Source organism: Topomyia yanbarensis, chromosome 1 (assembly GCF_030247195.1).
Source record: "Topomyia yanbarensis strain Yona2022 chromosome 1, ASM3024719v1, whole genome shotgun sequence".
Classification (NCBI taxonomy): Eukaryota; Metazoa; Arthropoda; class Insecta; order Diptera; family Culicidae; genus Topomyia; species Topomyia yanbarensis.
This window is the reverse complement of record NC_080670.1, coordinates 207,210,249-207,228,964: the sequence shown is the minus strand read 5'-3', so window position 1 is coordinate 207,228,964 and position 18,716 is coordinate 207,210,249. Positions and strand designations below refer to the sequence as shown.

Below are 18,716 nucleotides of genomic sequence, written 5' to 3'. Positions count from 1 at the left end.
ACCTTGTGGAGCTCGTCAACTATTTCACGAAACTCGATATTTTATTCATGTTTCTTTTCAACTTTCGTGAACTAATTCATGATTCCTAATATATGTCACGATCCAATATCCGTGCTCGTGAAATAGTTCACAAAATCATGACATATTCACGGATTCGTGAGCTGGGCATGGTTCCTAGTACATGATTCACGATTTGTTGTGCGTGTTTGGGATTTTTATAAGATATCCCTAATCATTTTCAATTGCATGCAACATGGTAATGAAATTTTCACGTGAATTTTCTCTCAAAATTTGGGGTGAAATCATTTTTGTTCCATACACTTTTTCATGAAATGTTCAGCCGCTAACGACCAGTAATAGGTACGAGCAGTAGATATACGAAAACTATTAAAAGCTCGAACATCGTTATTCTTTTGATAAGGTTCAGTCCCTAGTAACAATTTACGTTTTATGACATTCTTGAAGCCCTACTTGAAACTTAGAATGAACTTGTGGTGTGCTATAAAACTAGAAATGCTACTTGAGGTGTGATGTCTGGACAGTGAAGGAAAACTGCGCTGTGCGCCACAAATTGTGTTCGTGATATAGTTCACAGAACAAGATACCGCGAATCATTCACATTTTTATGATTAGGTTTATATTATATACTTATCACGTTATCCCGAGTAAAAAAACCGATGGTAACCAAAAAATAACAGATCTTGATGAGGCGAAGAGAAATTACGAATACAATAAAATTGCTGATATCATGAATATGAGTCACAGTATTCCCCTTTGTCTATTCGAATGAAAGCTCTAAAATATAATATTACGATAACATGAAATTACTAGTCTTGACTAAAATCTTGAAATCATGAACATAAATCACACAACTCGTGACAAAAATATTAAAAATCGTGACCAAGATCCTGAAATCATGAACATAAATAACCATAAACTAGTGACCAAAATATCTCGATAACGTGAATAAAAATTACGACAATCGCGACTAAGATCCTGACATCATGAACATCGTTTGTATGTCGGCTGTGTATTCCCAAATTGCGAACAAGGATCATAACCAAAATTAAAAATGTCCAGGGAACAACAATAGTAAACCCAACCAAACATTCGAATGTAACGCCATGTATATATCCGGGGCGAACTAGTTTTTTGGAAACGCAAATAGTTTCTTGAATACGAGGTTTATTCTTTATAAATTCAAGGATTTGGTTCGTAAACCATGAATTTATAAACGGATTTTTTTCCGTGCAAGCGGAATGGTGCTTTTGAAAAAGTGGCTGCGATTTTTGTCGCACTACCACATTGGGCTGAGGCACGCCACACAACTGTCTAATGAAAAAAAATGTAATGTTAAGCCACTTTTTCAAAAGCACCATTCCGCTTGGTCAATTAAGTTGCCACTAACTATTTTGCATAATTTGAATCGTGATAATCTAATAATTCGACTGATTTTCTTCTTTTAGAGTTTTAAAAAGGTTTTATATGGATTGACCGTTCGCAAAGCTCAAGGTTTCTTGAACCTGCATCCACTGGTTGGACGCAATTTAGATTATGACGTTGAGAACTGAGTAGGATTTATGATGGATTTTTTCCGATCAATCTACTTCTACAAACATTCTTTACTACTTTTCTCGCAACTCTTTTAATCTGATACTTAAATGACACGCCTTTTAAATCTCTAAAACTAGGATTGAGTAGTCTTTTAGGCTTACAAAATCGGGACATTTTTTCTTTCTCTTTACTAAACTAAACTAAACCGAAGCTGTTACATATTCTTCTCTAGTCCATAGACCTAGTCTCATAAAACTTTTTGATTATTTAGTATAAATTTTCCTTAAGTGGGTCTACCAATTAAAAAAAATATTTTTTTTATGTTTGCATATTTTTGCGAATCCAATATGTACTCTTATGTCCAACTTCGTGGTACTGAGGAAAGCGTCGCTGAGTCGGTTGCATTACATTAGGTAAGCACCATTACAACGTTCCTCACCTTACGCCAAGGATCGGTGAATATAGCCGTGACCGACAATGGCAGTTTTCAGATAAAATGGAACAACCGAAAGGAATATGCAGCCTGAATTACTTAATTTACATGAATCTGTCATCGACGAAAACACCCTGTTTTGTCACGGAAAATTTTATATATCAAATATTACAAAACACCAACGATGGAAGTTTCCAGATAAAAGTGTTTTGCTGAATCGCGCTCGAGGACACTGATCCGTGGAAACTTCACACACAATGTTCTCGGAGAATGGTGATTTGTTGAAAAGGTTTGCCTAAGGTAAAAATGAAAATTCTTCGGCCTCCCGTTCGCATGCGGATAGTTGCTGCTGCTATAAGAAACAATTCATAAAATACGTAACGCAAAGATTGCCCAAAATTGACTGCCCCCTCTCCCCATGTAACAAATTTTCACAAATTTTTCTATCCGCATTACGCAACAAATTATTTAAAAAAATATTTTTCTTCAGTAAAAACATGTTATGATGATGTCCAAGCAAGCAAAACAAACTGCTACTTTTATTCGTCTTGGGGTAAACGTTTTTCTATCTGTTGTGGGTTGGTTGATCTAGCCAAACGATGACGCAATGTGGTTTTTTTTATATTGGCGTAGCTGCCCTGCCGTTCCTTTTTTTCCGCGAGATGGAATAATTTTTGAAGGTATAAAAAACTTTATAGTGCTTAAAAACCTCTATCACGCCGTAAAACAATATTCTCTGGTACTGCATACTTCTGATAAGTTCATTGCAAGAGTCGTGACAAAATAAGGGGAGCAAAACTTCTTCCTAATTTCTATCTCAGATTGGTTTATGCTTGTGATACGCCCTATTCCTTTTTATCTGATCCTATAATACCGATTAACAGGCTTTGTGGATCTTAGGCAACATTGTGTACATACCAAGGTCAGATCTCCATGTGCCCATTTTGTAATTAGACAGAACACTATGGAAAAAAGATGCTTTAACCATAAAAAATATGTAATGCAGCAGAAAAGAAAAACGCTATGCATTCCAATGATTAATTCAATCAACAAAACAATCAAAAAATTACTGCGATTTGTTTGATTGAGAAGTCTTGATAAATTATAAGAAGGTCTGGAATTTTATGTTCAGTAATGATTCGACACCTTGTTATATTTGATGAAAAAGTTCACGGAGCAAAAATTTATAAATAATATTCCAATAAAAATTTCAAAGCCATATGCAGAGTTTCGTTAAAGTGAAAATGATAAGTGATATCTTCTACATTTGTGAACTTTTTCGCAAACACACAAGTACCACTTCACGAATCCATGAAAAATATTCGTAATTCTGTGAAATTGTTCACGTAAAGTTATTAAGATCATGCACAAAATTACGAAACTATATCATTCACTATAACGTTCCGAATTTTGTGAAATATTTCTCGAGAATGTATCAAATTTAATATTGCGAACAAATGGCAAATATTGATGGCAAAATTTGTATGGCGTGTCATAATTGTGCATGGAAAATTTTCCATAGGAAAAAAGCATCAATTATTAACTTTTATTAATATCTTCGGCTTTATTCGGCCTAGAAACAATCGATGAGATGCATTTTGAAGGAAATTGAGCAAGCAATCTAGAAAAATAGTAATTTTTAATTACAGTGTTGCCAAACATGAAATATTGCCAATTTAAAAGTAAAACTGCATATTTCTCGCAATACATGTATTTTTATTTTAAAAATTATTATGCCATTGTGTTCCCCAGACATTTTTACATATAAAAGCATCTAAAACATCTACATTACTTAAGCGAATCCCAATATGATTTAAAGCAAGAAACTGACAATTTCTCTTCACTTTTTTCGCTATAACTCAGTAACCAAGCAAAATTTCAAAATTCTGAAAACGCCATTTTGTAAAGAATTTTCAGATTAGTAATGTTACATATCTAATCCGGTTTACCTTAAAATGGCGTTTGTCATAAGATAGCACAACAGCGACGATGTGTTGACGCTGAAACACTTGAAACCAGCGGCGGATCCAGGAAGAGGGTTCGGGGGGTCCGTATCATATTTAATTAGCTTAATTAGCTCAATGTCGCAATCGAACCAGGTATGTCTATTATGTGAGGATGATTGTGATGAGAGAGACGGGGAAGGGGTCTGAAGAGGGTGCATGAGGTGGTCGTTCGAGGGAGATCTGTTGACGTGCTTTGAGGGTTTAGAGAAGGGTGGTGTGTAATGTGGGGGAGGGGGCTTACGAAAGGGTGGTGTGTAATGAGAGGGAGCAACTCCTCACCGCATATACCTAGCTACACCCCTGTTTAAATACAGAAAGCTTATATAAGTCAAAAAATTAGGTTTAGGTTGGCAATTTTCATTGCATAAACTTTCTATATGAAAAAGGCAAATAGAAACAAATATTTCTACGGATTTTTTCATCAGAATTGGTCAGATTAGGTATCCCCCTCTCCTAGGCTGACGGGTTTGACGGTATTGAAAACATCTTCAAGCATATTTGAGCAGACACCTGCTTTAAGATGGTTATTCCATTACGCCTCGATAGTGGTGCATCGAGGAGACCGAGAGGGCTTATGGGCCTTTTTTATGTTTTTTGTTATTTCATACTCTGCACCAGCCCAAACTAACAGTCAGCTAAGAACCTGTGCACACTGGCGTGGATGATTGGTGGGTCGCCGTGGATTGACTTTTTCTGTGGGCTGTGTTTGCAGACATTGTTCAACAGCTTAACGGCTGTCTTTTTGAGCACGGCTCGCAGTGGGAGTCATTGTGTGTCGATTTACCGGCCGACCTCGTCAACGTGCACAGGTGCATTAAAAAAAAATAACAGTTGAACCCTATTAGTTGTGTTGTGTTGTAATAATTGTAGTTTTTAGTCCTAGTGTAAAATTGTTATGTGCTAGTAATATGTCTGTCTGTGTATGTGTTCGTCTGAGGATTTGTGACATATGGGTCAGGGAATGGATGCAGAACTGGCTTATATGATAGAATAGTGGGTAATCCTTCTTTGGATCACTTTTTATCGGTGTTCAATTCGTGCATTCGATACGACTCATTCGGATTAGATAAATGAAGGTACGATTAATTTACCGACGCACATCAATCATCCATTCCCGGTCAGCATAGCATGAGGAACTTTTAACGGAATGCAATTGTCGTTAATGGTAAATATATATCATTTTCTGGCATTTAGACGATTCCAAGTAGTTTTATTGCATGTTATATGGGCGTTGTTCAAATAATACTCAATAATAATACTAACTCTTCTCTTTATTTCATTTTGTTTTATTTATTTTCGGTCTCATGCGTCACATTCCTATGATGACCTCTCCGAGTTCATTCATCAAAAAAGGGTAACATTGCTGTCAACAATGACTATTCGCTACCATCAGACGTCGCCAGGCTTTAGAAGAATTGAGATGTACTCTCATACTCAATTGAATCAGATAAGTAGGAACGACCAAAAACTGCAAGTAGCATATTACACACGTCTTATTTTAACACATTAAATATTATTTGTATTAACTTATTATTTACAGGTAACACATATCTCAACACACAACACTTCCCATACACACGTAAACATTCAAACTCGCAAATATACAAATGCTCGACAGGTGACTGGGCCAAGCGCATTCACTCGTAGGATCTATCATTTCGATGATCGCCTCGATTCTACGAAACCAGTGCACAATTAAGCTGACATAAACTTATCTCGTCTGGTGAATGCATGTAACCTGGAAGCCCCAGACACGACAGGACGAGACGGACAGATGACGGACAGGACGTGACGGGGCCTAGTTCAGAGTTTTAGGCATTATTCAATGCACGGCTGGCGACATAAAAAAAAGAAAGGATCTGCTATGTGTGGTGATTGGCTATTCAAGTATTAGTAGTGTTTGAAGTACTAATGTATGTCTCATGTGATGATCATAACTTCAGCTGTATCTTGTACCTATCTAATCTATTACGTCTCTCATATAGTGTCTTTTATTTCTTCTTTTCGAGTCCTATACTGCCATTCTACACCCGTCTTCAGCTGGGTCAACAAAGATGGTGATAGTGAACGTCTTAACACTCACACATTCTCAAACGCGGTCTCAGCGGGAACCTACAAAAATGCTATCGTGCACGCGATTACGACTCGGTCACGTCCGAAAGTCTATCCTTGATCCTAGAAGCCTAGGTCCCTGCCTTCAGCTGGACCAATTAAGAAAATACGCCCATACCTATTAGACAACACGTCTCATGGCGACATGACCGGGAACCCTATCGATATAAACGATCCCACTCTCTGCCAGAATTCTAACCGGGCACTGAAAATTTAATATCAGACTCACGGCAACCTACGCCCACGAACTCGCAAACATGATTATACCCCGGTGATAAGGTGAAAATCTCAGCACTCATAAACTTAGCAACACGATCTCAAGCGTCAACCTACAAACTCCCGCGCTCGCGCCATCATGAATCGGGATCGTCCGGAAGTCTCTATTCTCGGTACCAACAATCTAGGTCCTTGTTAATTAATAAAAAAATAATAAAATTGAAAAATAGCCCCCATATCCACTAGACAAAATGTTCCTTGGCGACATGTCTGGAAACTCTAGTGATATGGAGTAACTCTCTCCCTGTCAGAATGTGATCCGTACACCGAAAGCTAAAGATCAGAATGACGGTCCGCGAATATATGAATGGCCGCACGGTTTCAAAATCGAATTTATACACGCGAAGTCACATACACGCGACCACACGCGACAAACACGTCAACATACGAACGCTTTAGTCCTTCGCGATCACCTACGCACACCTATGCCCGCGATCGCGTAAACTTGATAACACTCCGGCAATTGTGTGAAAGTTTTAGTACTTACGAAGTTACAAACGCGGTCTCAAACGCGAACCCGCAAACGCGCGCGATCATGAATCGGTCACGTCCGGAAATCTTTAGCCTTCATTCTAGCAATTTAGGTCCATACATTCAGTTGGACCAATCCAAAAAAAAATAAAGCTCATATCCACTAGACCACGCGTTCTACGGCGACATGAATGGGAATTCTAATGATATGTAAGAACCCACTTTCTTCTGGAATCTGAACCGCACATAAAAAATGAAGTATCAGATTCACGGTCCGCGCACGATCATTCTAGAACACACGCGAATACGCGAAAGGCACACGGTTATGAAATAGAATTTATACACGCGAAGTTCATACACGTTAGCACACGCGACATACAAACGCACACGCGATCGAGCACGTTAACGTACAAATGTTCGAGCCCTTCGCGATGATACACGCGATCGCGAGTCCCTACGCCCGCACATACCTGAACCGTACAATGAATATCACATTCAGAATCACGGCCCGCTACAATTGGCCTATTGCAGTGTTTTATTGGGCGACATTACCTGTCTCGTCTGCAAATTGTAGTATGTGATTCTGACGGGGAGCCCTTCCGAGAATCTAGCTCTACAGTTCCAGTAGGACAACTCTCGAAAAAAAACAAAAAAAAGGTTTACAAATTTCACGAAGTCATTACCGCTTTATATTTCATTGCTAAGTAGGTAGAATTAAGTAATGAAAAGTTGATATCTTTCAACTCCTATCTTACTGTATTCTACTGGAATTAGACGAGCTTAGGCAAGCTTCTTAATTTGCTGAAAATGTGATAGTCACAAGAGAATGAATATGATTCTAATTCGACTAACCCGAAACCCCATCTATTTCCCTTCCAGGTGCATCAATCAAGATGGAACACTTCCAAGCCGCGATGGATCCGCGCAAGCAGGAACTACTCGAGGCCCGTTTTCTGGGAGCAAGGGTGAGTACCAAAAATATCCATTGGCCTCAACTAATAGAACCATGCGTCATCGTGAGAAAGCAATTTCGTCCTTCGGTTCCCATCGTCGATTGGAGATTTTTGTCGTTGATGTTTTCACTATACTATCCAATCCTTAAAACACCGAAAAAGGCTCGGTTGTTATCGATCCGTAACATTTCCCGACCGTATCGGTGGAAAGGGGGTGACTGAAGCTCGATTACAAGAGCAACTACATACCGATACAACCGGTTTTTTCCTTCTTCTTCTTGGAACCGAAAAAAGGAAAATAATTTGCCTTCTCCGCTTCACGCAGCCCAGCCTGCTGGGATCTACATATCTTCAAGCGGAAGGAAAAACGCGTGGAAATCAGCGAACTCCAAGAAAGGAGCCACATCCGCCCGGTGGTGGCGGATCTGTGCGCTCGTTGTGCGTGTGTGTGTGTGTGGCTATATTTCGGTCTTACCCCGTACTGTAGTAGCAGGCACAAGGCACAGCAACGTCAACGACATGATTTGTGTGCTGCACCAGCTAAATAAAGAAGGCGAAAAAAAAGGCGGCGACTGTTGCTGGAACTGTGGCCGCGCAAACATTTCTAGTGGAACAAAGTTTGTCTTTATGTTAACCCCCCCTACCTCCCTCCCACCCGGAATGGGTTTGAGGTGGATGGAAGTTGAGTAGGTTTACCTGTACGGTATTGCAAAGTTGGTTATCAACCTGGGAAAAAAATCAAAATGAAATGAGATTGTGTATGTAGATGAAATCCTGAAAAATCTAGAATAATTTCTAATGAGAATGGTTGGGAGTGGTTCCCTATTTTCAATTCCAAATAAAATCACTTTCGGTTGAGATTCATCGTATTATTCTGACAAGATCTCATTCGAAATCCGGATCTGAACTGGATCGATTCTATCGCTTTGTATGCAATTTCGGTTTCCATCATCTACTTCGTTTAAAATTTTCTACAAAGTTCCTCAAATGTGTTTAGTTCCTCTCTCGGGGTAGCCTTTCCCATTATGCACCATCCAATGGCGTCCGGGTCAACCGGTTACCACAGATCCCTTGCCGGTGAAACGAACAAATTCTCGCCGAATATCGATTTTATGATTATTCATTTCGTGTGTTCTGTGTGAGTGAGTTTGTATGTGTGTGTGTGTGTTTGTATGAATATATATGTTGTTGGTTAGTTGTACCGCAACAACCCGCGCGCCCACCCATTTCGAAAGTACGATGCCATTGTTCTCAAAAGCCTTGCCATACATCCCCTTTCCCACTCCCCCACCACCATGCCACCACCATCCAGTGTGAAACTTTGGCTCTCTTAGTCCCGACACTGGCGAGATGCGCCTTCCGTGATGTGTGCTGTATGTCCTTTTCTCTGTTTGTTCAGATGTGCATCCTGTGCATCAATCCCTCCTCTTCCATTTCCATTCCATTTTCAGTCGCTGCAGCTTCCCAAACCGAACCGAACCGAAAGCGCTGCATTAGTTGCAGTGAATGCACTTGCTGCTGCTTCTGGCTAGCAAGCTAGCTATTCCCGGTGTACATACATATTCACAACCCACTTGACACCCACCACCCCCGCGCCGTAACCGTGCCGAGTCATGCAAGCAAAAAGTCCTTTGGCGCACCTTATTATTATATACCATAAAGTATCATAAGTGCTGTTCCGGGAGTTGCGAATCGCTCGTTGTGTCCTCCTACACGTTTGCTTTCCCCTCCTTCTCCCAAAACGAAACAGCGTCGGAACAACGGAAGCCTGAACCCCCCGTGCTGCAGAGAATCGTCAGCCCGAGTTGTCGTCGTCGTGGTCCTTACATAACTTGATGGCAAAAACCCGAAAGCTCGCAGCAGAACTCCCAACAAGGTTGAATAATAACAAAAACACTACGTTAGCGACACAATAACGAGAGCTGTGCAAGTGCAGTTCCCAGCAAGCAAGCAAGCAACCAATGGCAATTATTCGACTCGATGGCAGGTCGGTACAGAACGACGGTCCGACCACCTCGACGAGAGACATATTGTTTGGGAATTAATTTAATTTAGTTTTAATGAGGAAAAGCGCCTATGTCTCTCGTTTGACCCAGGCCACCACCGGTCTGCTGACCGTTTCCATTCACACGTTCTGCAGCGCCGTGTCGGTTATGCTCTGGGATCACATATCTCAAACACGTCCAATCGTTGCTCATTAGCGATGAATAATTAAGATCTGCTGCTCGTTGGGCCGCCATTTTGCATAATCTAAATGCAAGAAACGAACGGTGATAAGATCCGGCTTTGGGTGTTATGTAGGAGCAAATTTTCTAGTGCGTTGAATGTCTAGCATTTAATATATTTCAAAGTTTGGCGATCTTTAAAGTCTTGAAAATTATGATTTACTCTGCCTAAGCTCAATTTCCTCCAGCGTGTGGTTTATCCGCTCCGAAGTAACAGTGGATTTTTGATATTGTAAGATTCGTCCCTCTGTTACTTAGAGAAACAATACGGTTCATGTAAAAATGTGAAGATCATTCGTGATATCGATTTCATTCAGAGAATTGGTTACCTCAAACCGGGGAATATTGCACATTAAAAAAAATCGAAAATTTTTCTTGAAATCAAGCACATGTAATGCCTTGAATTTTCGAAGCTGGTGCCCATAAATTAAACACAATCCAACAGTTGATCAGCCGAAATCATTGAATCAAAAAGAGAAAAACGTTTAAAAAGTTGTATAAATTGCATACCTCCAGGCAATTTAATGCCCGAACATATAACGCCTCAAAAGATTTAAAAATTGGCGAGAAAAGACACAGAGTCGTTTTGCCAAACTTTTTTCAGAAAAATAGTCAGAAATTAGGCGGAACTGATGAATATACATCATTCGAGCGGCTCAGAGATCTTCCAAAGTTTTTAGGATAGCATAGTTGTGCGTTTCGACTTCGTCTCATCAGAATCCGACATAACTTAGTGACAGGATTAAACTGGCACCGGATGGACTCTAGCTCAAAAAAAAAAAACAAAAACACTATTTGTGTCTCTAAGCAAATCCCTAGTTTTGCGTGATGTCCCGCAAGAAAAGGGAGCTCTGATTAAGCTGATGAGAATTAGTGAAATCAAAACTTAGTTTGGTTTAGCAAACCAACGCAAAATACCATATTTCTCCTTGGTGGAGAACAATTTAGGTAGGTACTATTTTTTCTCAATTAAGGAGAAAATCATGCGCTAGCTTAGTTCTGTCACTAAGCTAATGTCGAATTCTGATGAAATAAAGTCGAAATGAAAATTCCATAATTAATTTGGTTATAGGTTTTGTGCTCTTCACGCGCAAAGATGGGTTTAAATAATTTTCTCTTTAATGAAAAAAAAATAGCTTCCACCTAAATTTTTCTCCATTAAGGAGAAATATTGCGTAGTGCACAAGTTTGGCGCTTGACGAATAAAGCGCAAAAAACGAGAGAGCGCTGATTGCTCGTTTCAAGCATAATTCGAACATTTCGATACCAAAGAAAAAACAGGATGTTTCGCAAATTTTCATCTAGGGGGCCAAGAAACGATCCGCTTTGAAATGTACGGGGTGCAGAAATTCCTTAAATTGGGACTAACGCCTGGAGAGTGTTGCCAAAACGTGAGTCCCGTAACTACACGACGCTGTCAACGGAATATCGTTATCGCGAAAATGCTGTCGAATTTCGCTTTGAAATACCTGATTTGGCAAGCCATATGCATTTGTGGCAAACGTCCGAGACCAACTCTAAAATCGTGCACGAATTCTGTGGATTTTGCTTGGAAAGAAATAAACCCACCAAATTGTCTTGAACTCCGTCGAATCGAAACCTATTAGACCACGACGAAACGGAAAGCAAAGGTCCAATATGAAATAATGAGAAAGTAGAAAAAAAATTAGAAAATGGAGGGCGTCAATCGCAAATGTCCAGCACACACCTGGGCAATAGTTTGTTGTTCCTTGAAACGTTTAAGCACTGCATAGACGGGGATTTTAGCGATTTTCAGCTCCTGTGCAATTCCACAATCCGATAATGCTGGGTTTTGGTGGATAGTGTGCACTATTGCTATTGCTTCATTTCTTCGAACTTTCACAAAACAAAACTTACAATATTTAAATGAAATACTCGGTAAAGAATCTACTGTCAAATACTTTTACATCCGACCACTTGACGCGCTTTGATAGATAAATAAAACTATCGGTTCTACCGTACGACAGGTTCGTATGCTCTATAATTGCAATCGCAGATTTATGTTGATTAAGATTTGGATAACTTGGATTTCTTTAGATATTTCCATAGAATCAACTCGTGGTATTTCATCCTAAGTGACTCTGGCAACTTCTATGCTCAGACCACGCTGTGTACATACGAAAATCAGATTATCACGTGACGATGCTGTCAGAAAACTTCATACTACGGAAAGTTCTACGTGGAAATTAGTAGGAAAATGCATGTATTATAAGTGAAATCAACACACAATTTTCAGCAAAACGACAAGCAACCCAGTATTTCTGAACCAATATCCAGCACAACTGACGGAAAAGCAAACAGCAAAGAACGACAGTTTTACAGCTGCAACATAATAAACGAAATTTAAATTGAAATATGAACCTCACGCTGCAGTCCTCCGTTGAGACAGAAGTCGGTGTAGACTTGTCACGTAATATCCTTAGATCGTTACATGACACGAAATAATATTCCCCCGTCGAGCGAACCTGAGTGTAGTGCTGAATACCCTTTTTCAAAGCAAAGTTCTCAACGTGTTTCAAATGAGGCAACAAAGAGAACAACACTGTAATGATACTGAAACATTTGTTTGTACCTTGAAACTCCTACACAAAATACTATGCTACTGAACATGCCCTAAGGAATTTGGTAGGCCTTATTGCTTCCAAACTTGTTATAAAAATTGATGCCAATCAGTTTTTTTTTTGGTCAGATGGCATTACTTTTTGCTGGACTACCAAGGATCGCTTCGGAATAGCTTGGCAACTTTTTGAAAACAAATCAAAACTGCAACTGCTCTAACATTACTGGATCTGCTCACCCACCAAACTCTTCAACTAACCGCCGTTCAGTAGGCACAAACCCAGTGGAGTCTGCCCGTTCTGTAGAAATACCTACAGAAGCATGTTGTCAGATGTCTTAGTGATAAAAAACGCTTGAGGTAGATCCGAAATATGGAACGAGTGTGCCAATAACACATGAGAAGCGATATAGGCTTATCACCCTAGGTACGTACAAGCATATTTTGACAGGGGACGTGGCTGTAACTTCTGTGGATATCTTTAAACATTTTTTAAAACCTCTGATAAATCAGTAACAAAAACCCAATATAATGTAACGTATCTAAATGCAATTAAAAAAAGAGAAAAACTACAATTCTCACGGTATCATATAGATATAAAAATAACCTTAAGATATAAAACCCCTTTCAAATGACCACATCTTTTGAATGATATCCACATTGATGATGTCCCTCGCCATTTTGTTGTAACCGGAAGTCGCCATCAGGGTGTCCCAAAATGACATCATGTTAAAAAAGTCATCGGGCTCACTTCTTAAATGAAAGGTTAGGGTATTGGGACCACTTTCTTCTTCGGAGTGAGTTTGCTAAAACGCTTCCTACTGGTGGCGACTTTTGATTTTTTGAAAAATGAGCCGATTTTGGATAAAATTTCAAATTTATGCCTGTTGAAGAGGTCTGAACTGTCTTAGTTTTATTTTTAGCATTTTTTATTTTTCTGGAGATCCAAACGGAGAAGTTTGGTTAGTTAGTTTGTACAAATTTAGAATTATAAGAGCGGCAGGGCCATTAAAACTTAGCAAAAAGTGAAATTTTTGGTGTTTTTCAGTATTTTTTCTTCAAAACTGCGTATCTACAAAATTTAAAAAGTACAGAGAACACTTTATATAGTTGATCCGAATTCAGGGGCGTAATTTTGCTGAAGAAAGTGTATAGCTATGGCTAATGGGGTATGAGTAATTTAAAATTTTGTTAGATAACTTTTGACATTTTTAGCAATTTGTCAAAAATAATGCTGTTCCAAAAAGTATATCAGTTCAAATGTGCTTTGACCACACATTGTTTTTCGAAAAATAGCAGGAAAATTATGAAAAATGACGTTTTCTGTACGTCTTTAGTATGTCAGGACGAGGTTTAATGAGCATCTGATGATTTTTTTTGTAACTTAAATTATAAAAATAATAACTTTGCTAATGACGCCAAGTCTCTAATTATTTTTTGAAGAGTTAATTCTCCATAATTACTTCTAGCAAGCATCTTCAACAAAACGATTGTGTCAGAAGATGCGCTGTATTCTGTTGTAAAACTTTTTCGAGGATATTTGTCCCAAATTTGACTATTTCGGAATTATGTGATCCAAACAGTAAATATCAGTTTTTCAACACTCACCTCACTCTTCTGCATTTTTCTCCACTTCAAAGTTCCTAACATGAAAATAAGACTTTATATATAAAATGTAAGTACGTTAATCAATTCAGCCTTCAAATATACGCCATAACTTGCCATTAACTCGACATATTTGTTTAACTTTAGTGATTTTCAAACCCGCTAGGTGGCTATTAGTATAGAAAATATTTTAAAAAAAAAATCGTCAAATGCTCATAAAAACCGATTCTGATGTACTAGAGACAAGCGAAAAACGCCATTTTTCATCATTTTCTTTTTATTTTCCGAAAAATAATATGCGGACTAAGCCCACTTAAGTTGTTTTATTTTGTAGAACAGTGTTATTTTTTATGAATATCATAAAATGTCAAAAGGTTATTTAACAAAAACGTAAATAACTTATACCCCATTGGCCATAGCTATACACTTTCTTCAGCAAAATTACGCCCCTGCATTCGGCTTAACTATATAAAGTGTTTTCTGTACTTTTAAAATTTTGTAGATACCCAGTTTTGAAGAAAAAATACTGAAAACACCAAAAATTTCACTAAATTTTACTAAGTTTTAATGGCTCTGCCGCTCTTATAATTCTAAATTTGTACAAACTAACTAACCGAACTTCTCTGTTTGGATATCCAAAAAAATAAAAAACGCTGAAAAAATATCTAAGACAGTGCAGGACCGCTTCAACAGGCATAAATTTGAAATTTTATCCAAAATCGGCCCATTTTTCAAAAAATCAAAAGTAGGAAGCGTTTTAGCAAACTCACTCCGAAGAAGAAAGTGGTCCTAATACCCTAACGTTTCATTTAAGAATTTCATCGGGCTCGATGACTTTTTTAATATGATGTCATTTTGGGACACCCTAGTCGCCATCCTGGCTTTCAAAATGGTGCTAATCATCAATTCCCGATGTCTACTGAACACTCTCTTTCAAATGACATCCATATTGATAATATTCACCATTTTGTGATAACTGGAAGTCGCCATCTTGGTTTTCAAACTGGCGGCAATCGTCAATTTTCGGTGTCTGCTTTCAAATGACACCCATATTGATGGCGATTCTCGCTATTTTGTGGGAACCGGAAGTCGCCATCTTGGCTTTTATAATGTCGGTAATCGTCAAATTCCGATGCCTGCTGACCTTTACGGATTCTATATCTCACGATGTCTAAGATGTCGAAAAATTTGCTAAAATTTCATTACCCACAAGTCCGAGTAAGAAATATCTGATTATTTTCATAGCGCAAATATACCAGTCTTGCCCTGAAAATTTTGTCGAACCGCTTTTGCGCGAATTGCTATTTGACCCACTGTTACCTGAGGTTGTGATGAATATACCATGTCTGATCTAACAGAATATTTTAACCCACTTTTGCTCTGAGCAAAATTGCTCTCAGCCTCTCAATATAACCGGCGATGCAGTAGAAAATGAGAGAAACGCAAAAATCAGCCTGGAGACGAGCGCAGTTGACGACAGATTCCCAGCGCTGGTTTTACCGGAGATTCAGGAGGAACACGTTAATGTACAAACGCTCGAGCCCTTCGTGATGATACACGCGATCGCGAAGTGCCTACGCCTGCACATATCTGAACCGTACAATGAATATCACTTTTAGAATCATGGTCCGTTGTAATTGGCGTTACGTAGTGTTTTAGTGGGTGACATTTCTCGTCTTGTCTGCAATTGTAGTGAGTGATTCTGATGGGAAGTCCCTCCGAGACCCTATCTATAATACAACAAAAATTAACTGTGATTTCATTTTCAGTGAGTCGACGTAATTTTACTTTTACGAAGGGTAGATTGTGCTAAAAGTTCGACCTTTTAAACAAAAACTCTTCTTCCAATTGGGTCAAAGCGACATTCAATTCGAAGACTACCAACTTCGTACCTTCCATCTATGGCTGAAAACCCAATCAATAATCCTATCCCGTGTGCACTTACACACTTGCGAACACACACAATCTGTCTCTCTCTATCTCTCTAGCTAAGCCAATAAATATGCGTTTGGTGCGCTTCCTCTGGACCTGGACCAGATTCTGACGATGGCTGGTGCAGCCAGCCATTTCCCGGAACTGCAACGCGTATTTCCACCCATCTCAACCTGGTGCTGCTGCTGCTGCTGCCCGGTTTCACCAATGTCAGAAGAATCAAAAGTGAAATTGCATTGCGTCTATTATATAACAGCTCGGGAGTAACGACGGCAGCGACCGACCCAGCTTCACAGTCGATCGAAGTGGAAGGATGTGAAAAATAAGCTGTGTGGAAAGCTTTCCATCCAGGGGTGGGGGTTCTGATTCGTACAGTTCTCCGGGAATGTAGGGGACGATGGGGGGAAAGGGGTAGTTTGGCCATTTTTCGGTTATGTATCATCGGTGCGCACAGAACGGATGTCGGTGGCCTGCTTTTGCTGTATTTACTGAAAGTTTAACCATACTTTCAATAAGTTTACCGGTCGGTGCCTAGAGGAGACTTTTATTTCGGAACTCACAACAAAGCCCGACCCGACCGTCGTACTATGTGCAAGTATTCAAAAGAAAAAGGAAAAGCTTTTCCCCGTCCGGATGATTTGCGTACAGTTTTTTGTTTGAACAAGGAAAGGAGGGAAACTTTGGCATACATAAGGCATACCCCCCAACATGTTATCATCATCGGGGGGTTTTCTTCTCGCCTCGTCAGGGCATCGTAACATCATCTCGCTAGGAAAATGAGTTTATGGTATACATAAATATTTGTACACATAGCCTAGCGAGGGCACAAACACGCACACATACATCCGCACAAAGCATCAGTCGAGAAAGGATCCTCCAACTATTGCCTTGGTTCATTCGCCGTTGTCGAGCTGTTGTGCGTTTTCCCGGTACCCTGACTTAGAGTGTCCCTTAATCAATCGCAAAAAATTAATTTCAAGAATTGGTCCAAGTCAAAATGAAATAAAGTTTTAATAAAACAATAGATGTTCTGCCAAAGAGTTTTGATTTCAGGGACACCCTACCTCAGGCACCCAAGTGAAGAGAAAGCACCTACAAAAGTACATAAAATAATTCAATCTCGCTCCAACCCTTGGATAGAGCACCCAAACCAAAAAAAAATGACAGTGTGCAAACCTACTCCAAAATTCCAATCATACCGTGTGTCTCCATTGCGCTTTTCCTCTCTCTCTCCCTTCTCCACTCACCTCATCCATCGCCGGAGACGAGAAGAGTCGAAAGCTATAAATTTATTCACATTTACATGTAGCAGTCCATCCCAACACCACCCACTTCCCGTAGAAACGGCCTTGCTTGCTTGCTGGTATCCTCCTCCTTCTTTCATCGATGATCGCGCACAGTCAGTAGGACAGAGCTGACGATGACGCTATTCCACAAATCACGAAATCTGCCCAACGGGCTACAGCAAGCGAACAAAAAAAAACGGTGATTTTGGTGGCACCACCTAGATTAGCAAGTAAAATTTAAATTGTTATTGAATCTCACGCATCTTCGGTGGACGATGAATGTCACCTGGATTCCTTTTGCTTTGTCTTTCGCTAGGCTGAACAGGTTATGTAATTGCTTTGTTTGCCTTCGGCATTAGGTTGTGTGATTTCATTCGAGTTTTATTAAAAGCATCACTATCCGTACCGACTAAAAGCAGTTCTCGTTTAATCGCAAACTAATGAAAAAATCACCGTTGCGCTTGCTGAAGATGTGACAAAACTAATGTCTAATGCAGCAGATTGCTTGCCAAATAATAATTTTGTGTTGCAAAATTCGCTACCCGAGCGAAATTCAGTTCCATCGTCAGATTTTTTTTAAATAAATTTTTGGTGGAATCAGTTTTTGGAGAACCAATATCTCGTAAAACTTATTATTAGAGCATGAAAGCTAACTGTCAAGAAACATTATTGATAAAGAACAGTTCACAGCAGTAAAAGAAGAGAAAAAATTCTCTTTTGTTTACTATCAACAACTGGCGTGTAACGGTTTGTCCAGAATTTGCCTTAAAAGTTCATTTTGTCAGTTGGCTTTTACGTCCTAATCGTAAGCTTGTCGAGAAATAATCTTTTTTTCGTCGATTACACCCTTTTGACATTTTTTTTGAAATTTGTCTCAAATTTTATTTTTTTGTTAATGAGATTCCAAAATAATCTGCGGGAGGTTTTCGGTGCAAACTGCTAAAGGATTCCTACAACCCTCGGCATGATACTGTACCTTGATGTGGTCCGGAGACAGTGATTATATCACAGAAACTTGGGATACGATTATTTTCTTTTTAGTTAAGCTACATTGCGATCAATTTTAGTACTTAACTTGGCCACCTTTATTATCCACTATCATGGTCAAATAATACACAATGTGGGTTTAGGGCCAATTTCGCTCTGGAGGCACCTTTCTTTTATTGCTATATTTTAAATAAGGTCCATGCTAAGCACTTCCTAACACAAATTGCTTATTCTCTCATATACATTCACAATCTCTCATTCCAAATGCACAAACGTGGCCTTCTCAAACACCCCGGTA

The 18,716-nt window shown here is 39.3% G+C and overlaps 1 protein-coding gene across 2 annotated transcripts in view; it reads left to right on the top strand.

Annotated features, from left to right (window-relative positions):
* The window catches only part of LOC131689682 (serine/threonine-protein kinase tousled-like 2), a 295,873-nt gene that overhangs the window by 13,035 nt on the left and 264,122 nt on the right, over positions 1-18,716 (top strand). For both annotated transcript variants that reach the window (XM_058974962.1, XM_058974952.1), the window contains one exon: positions 7,732-7,817. In XM_058974962.1, the coding sequence (XP_058830945.1) occupies positions 7,746-7,817 (72 nt within the window). In that variant the 5' untranslated portion in view covers positions 7,732-7,745. The remainder of the gene's footprint in view (positions 1-7,731; positions 7,818-18,716) is intronic.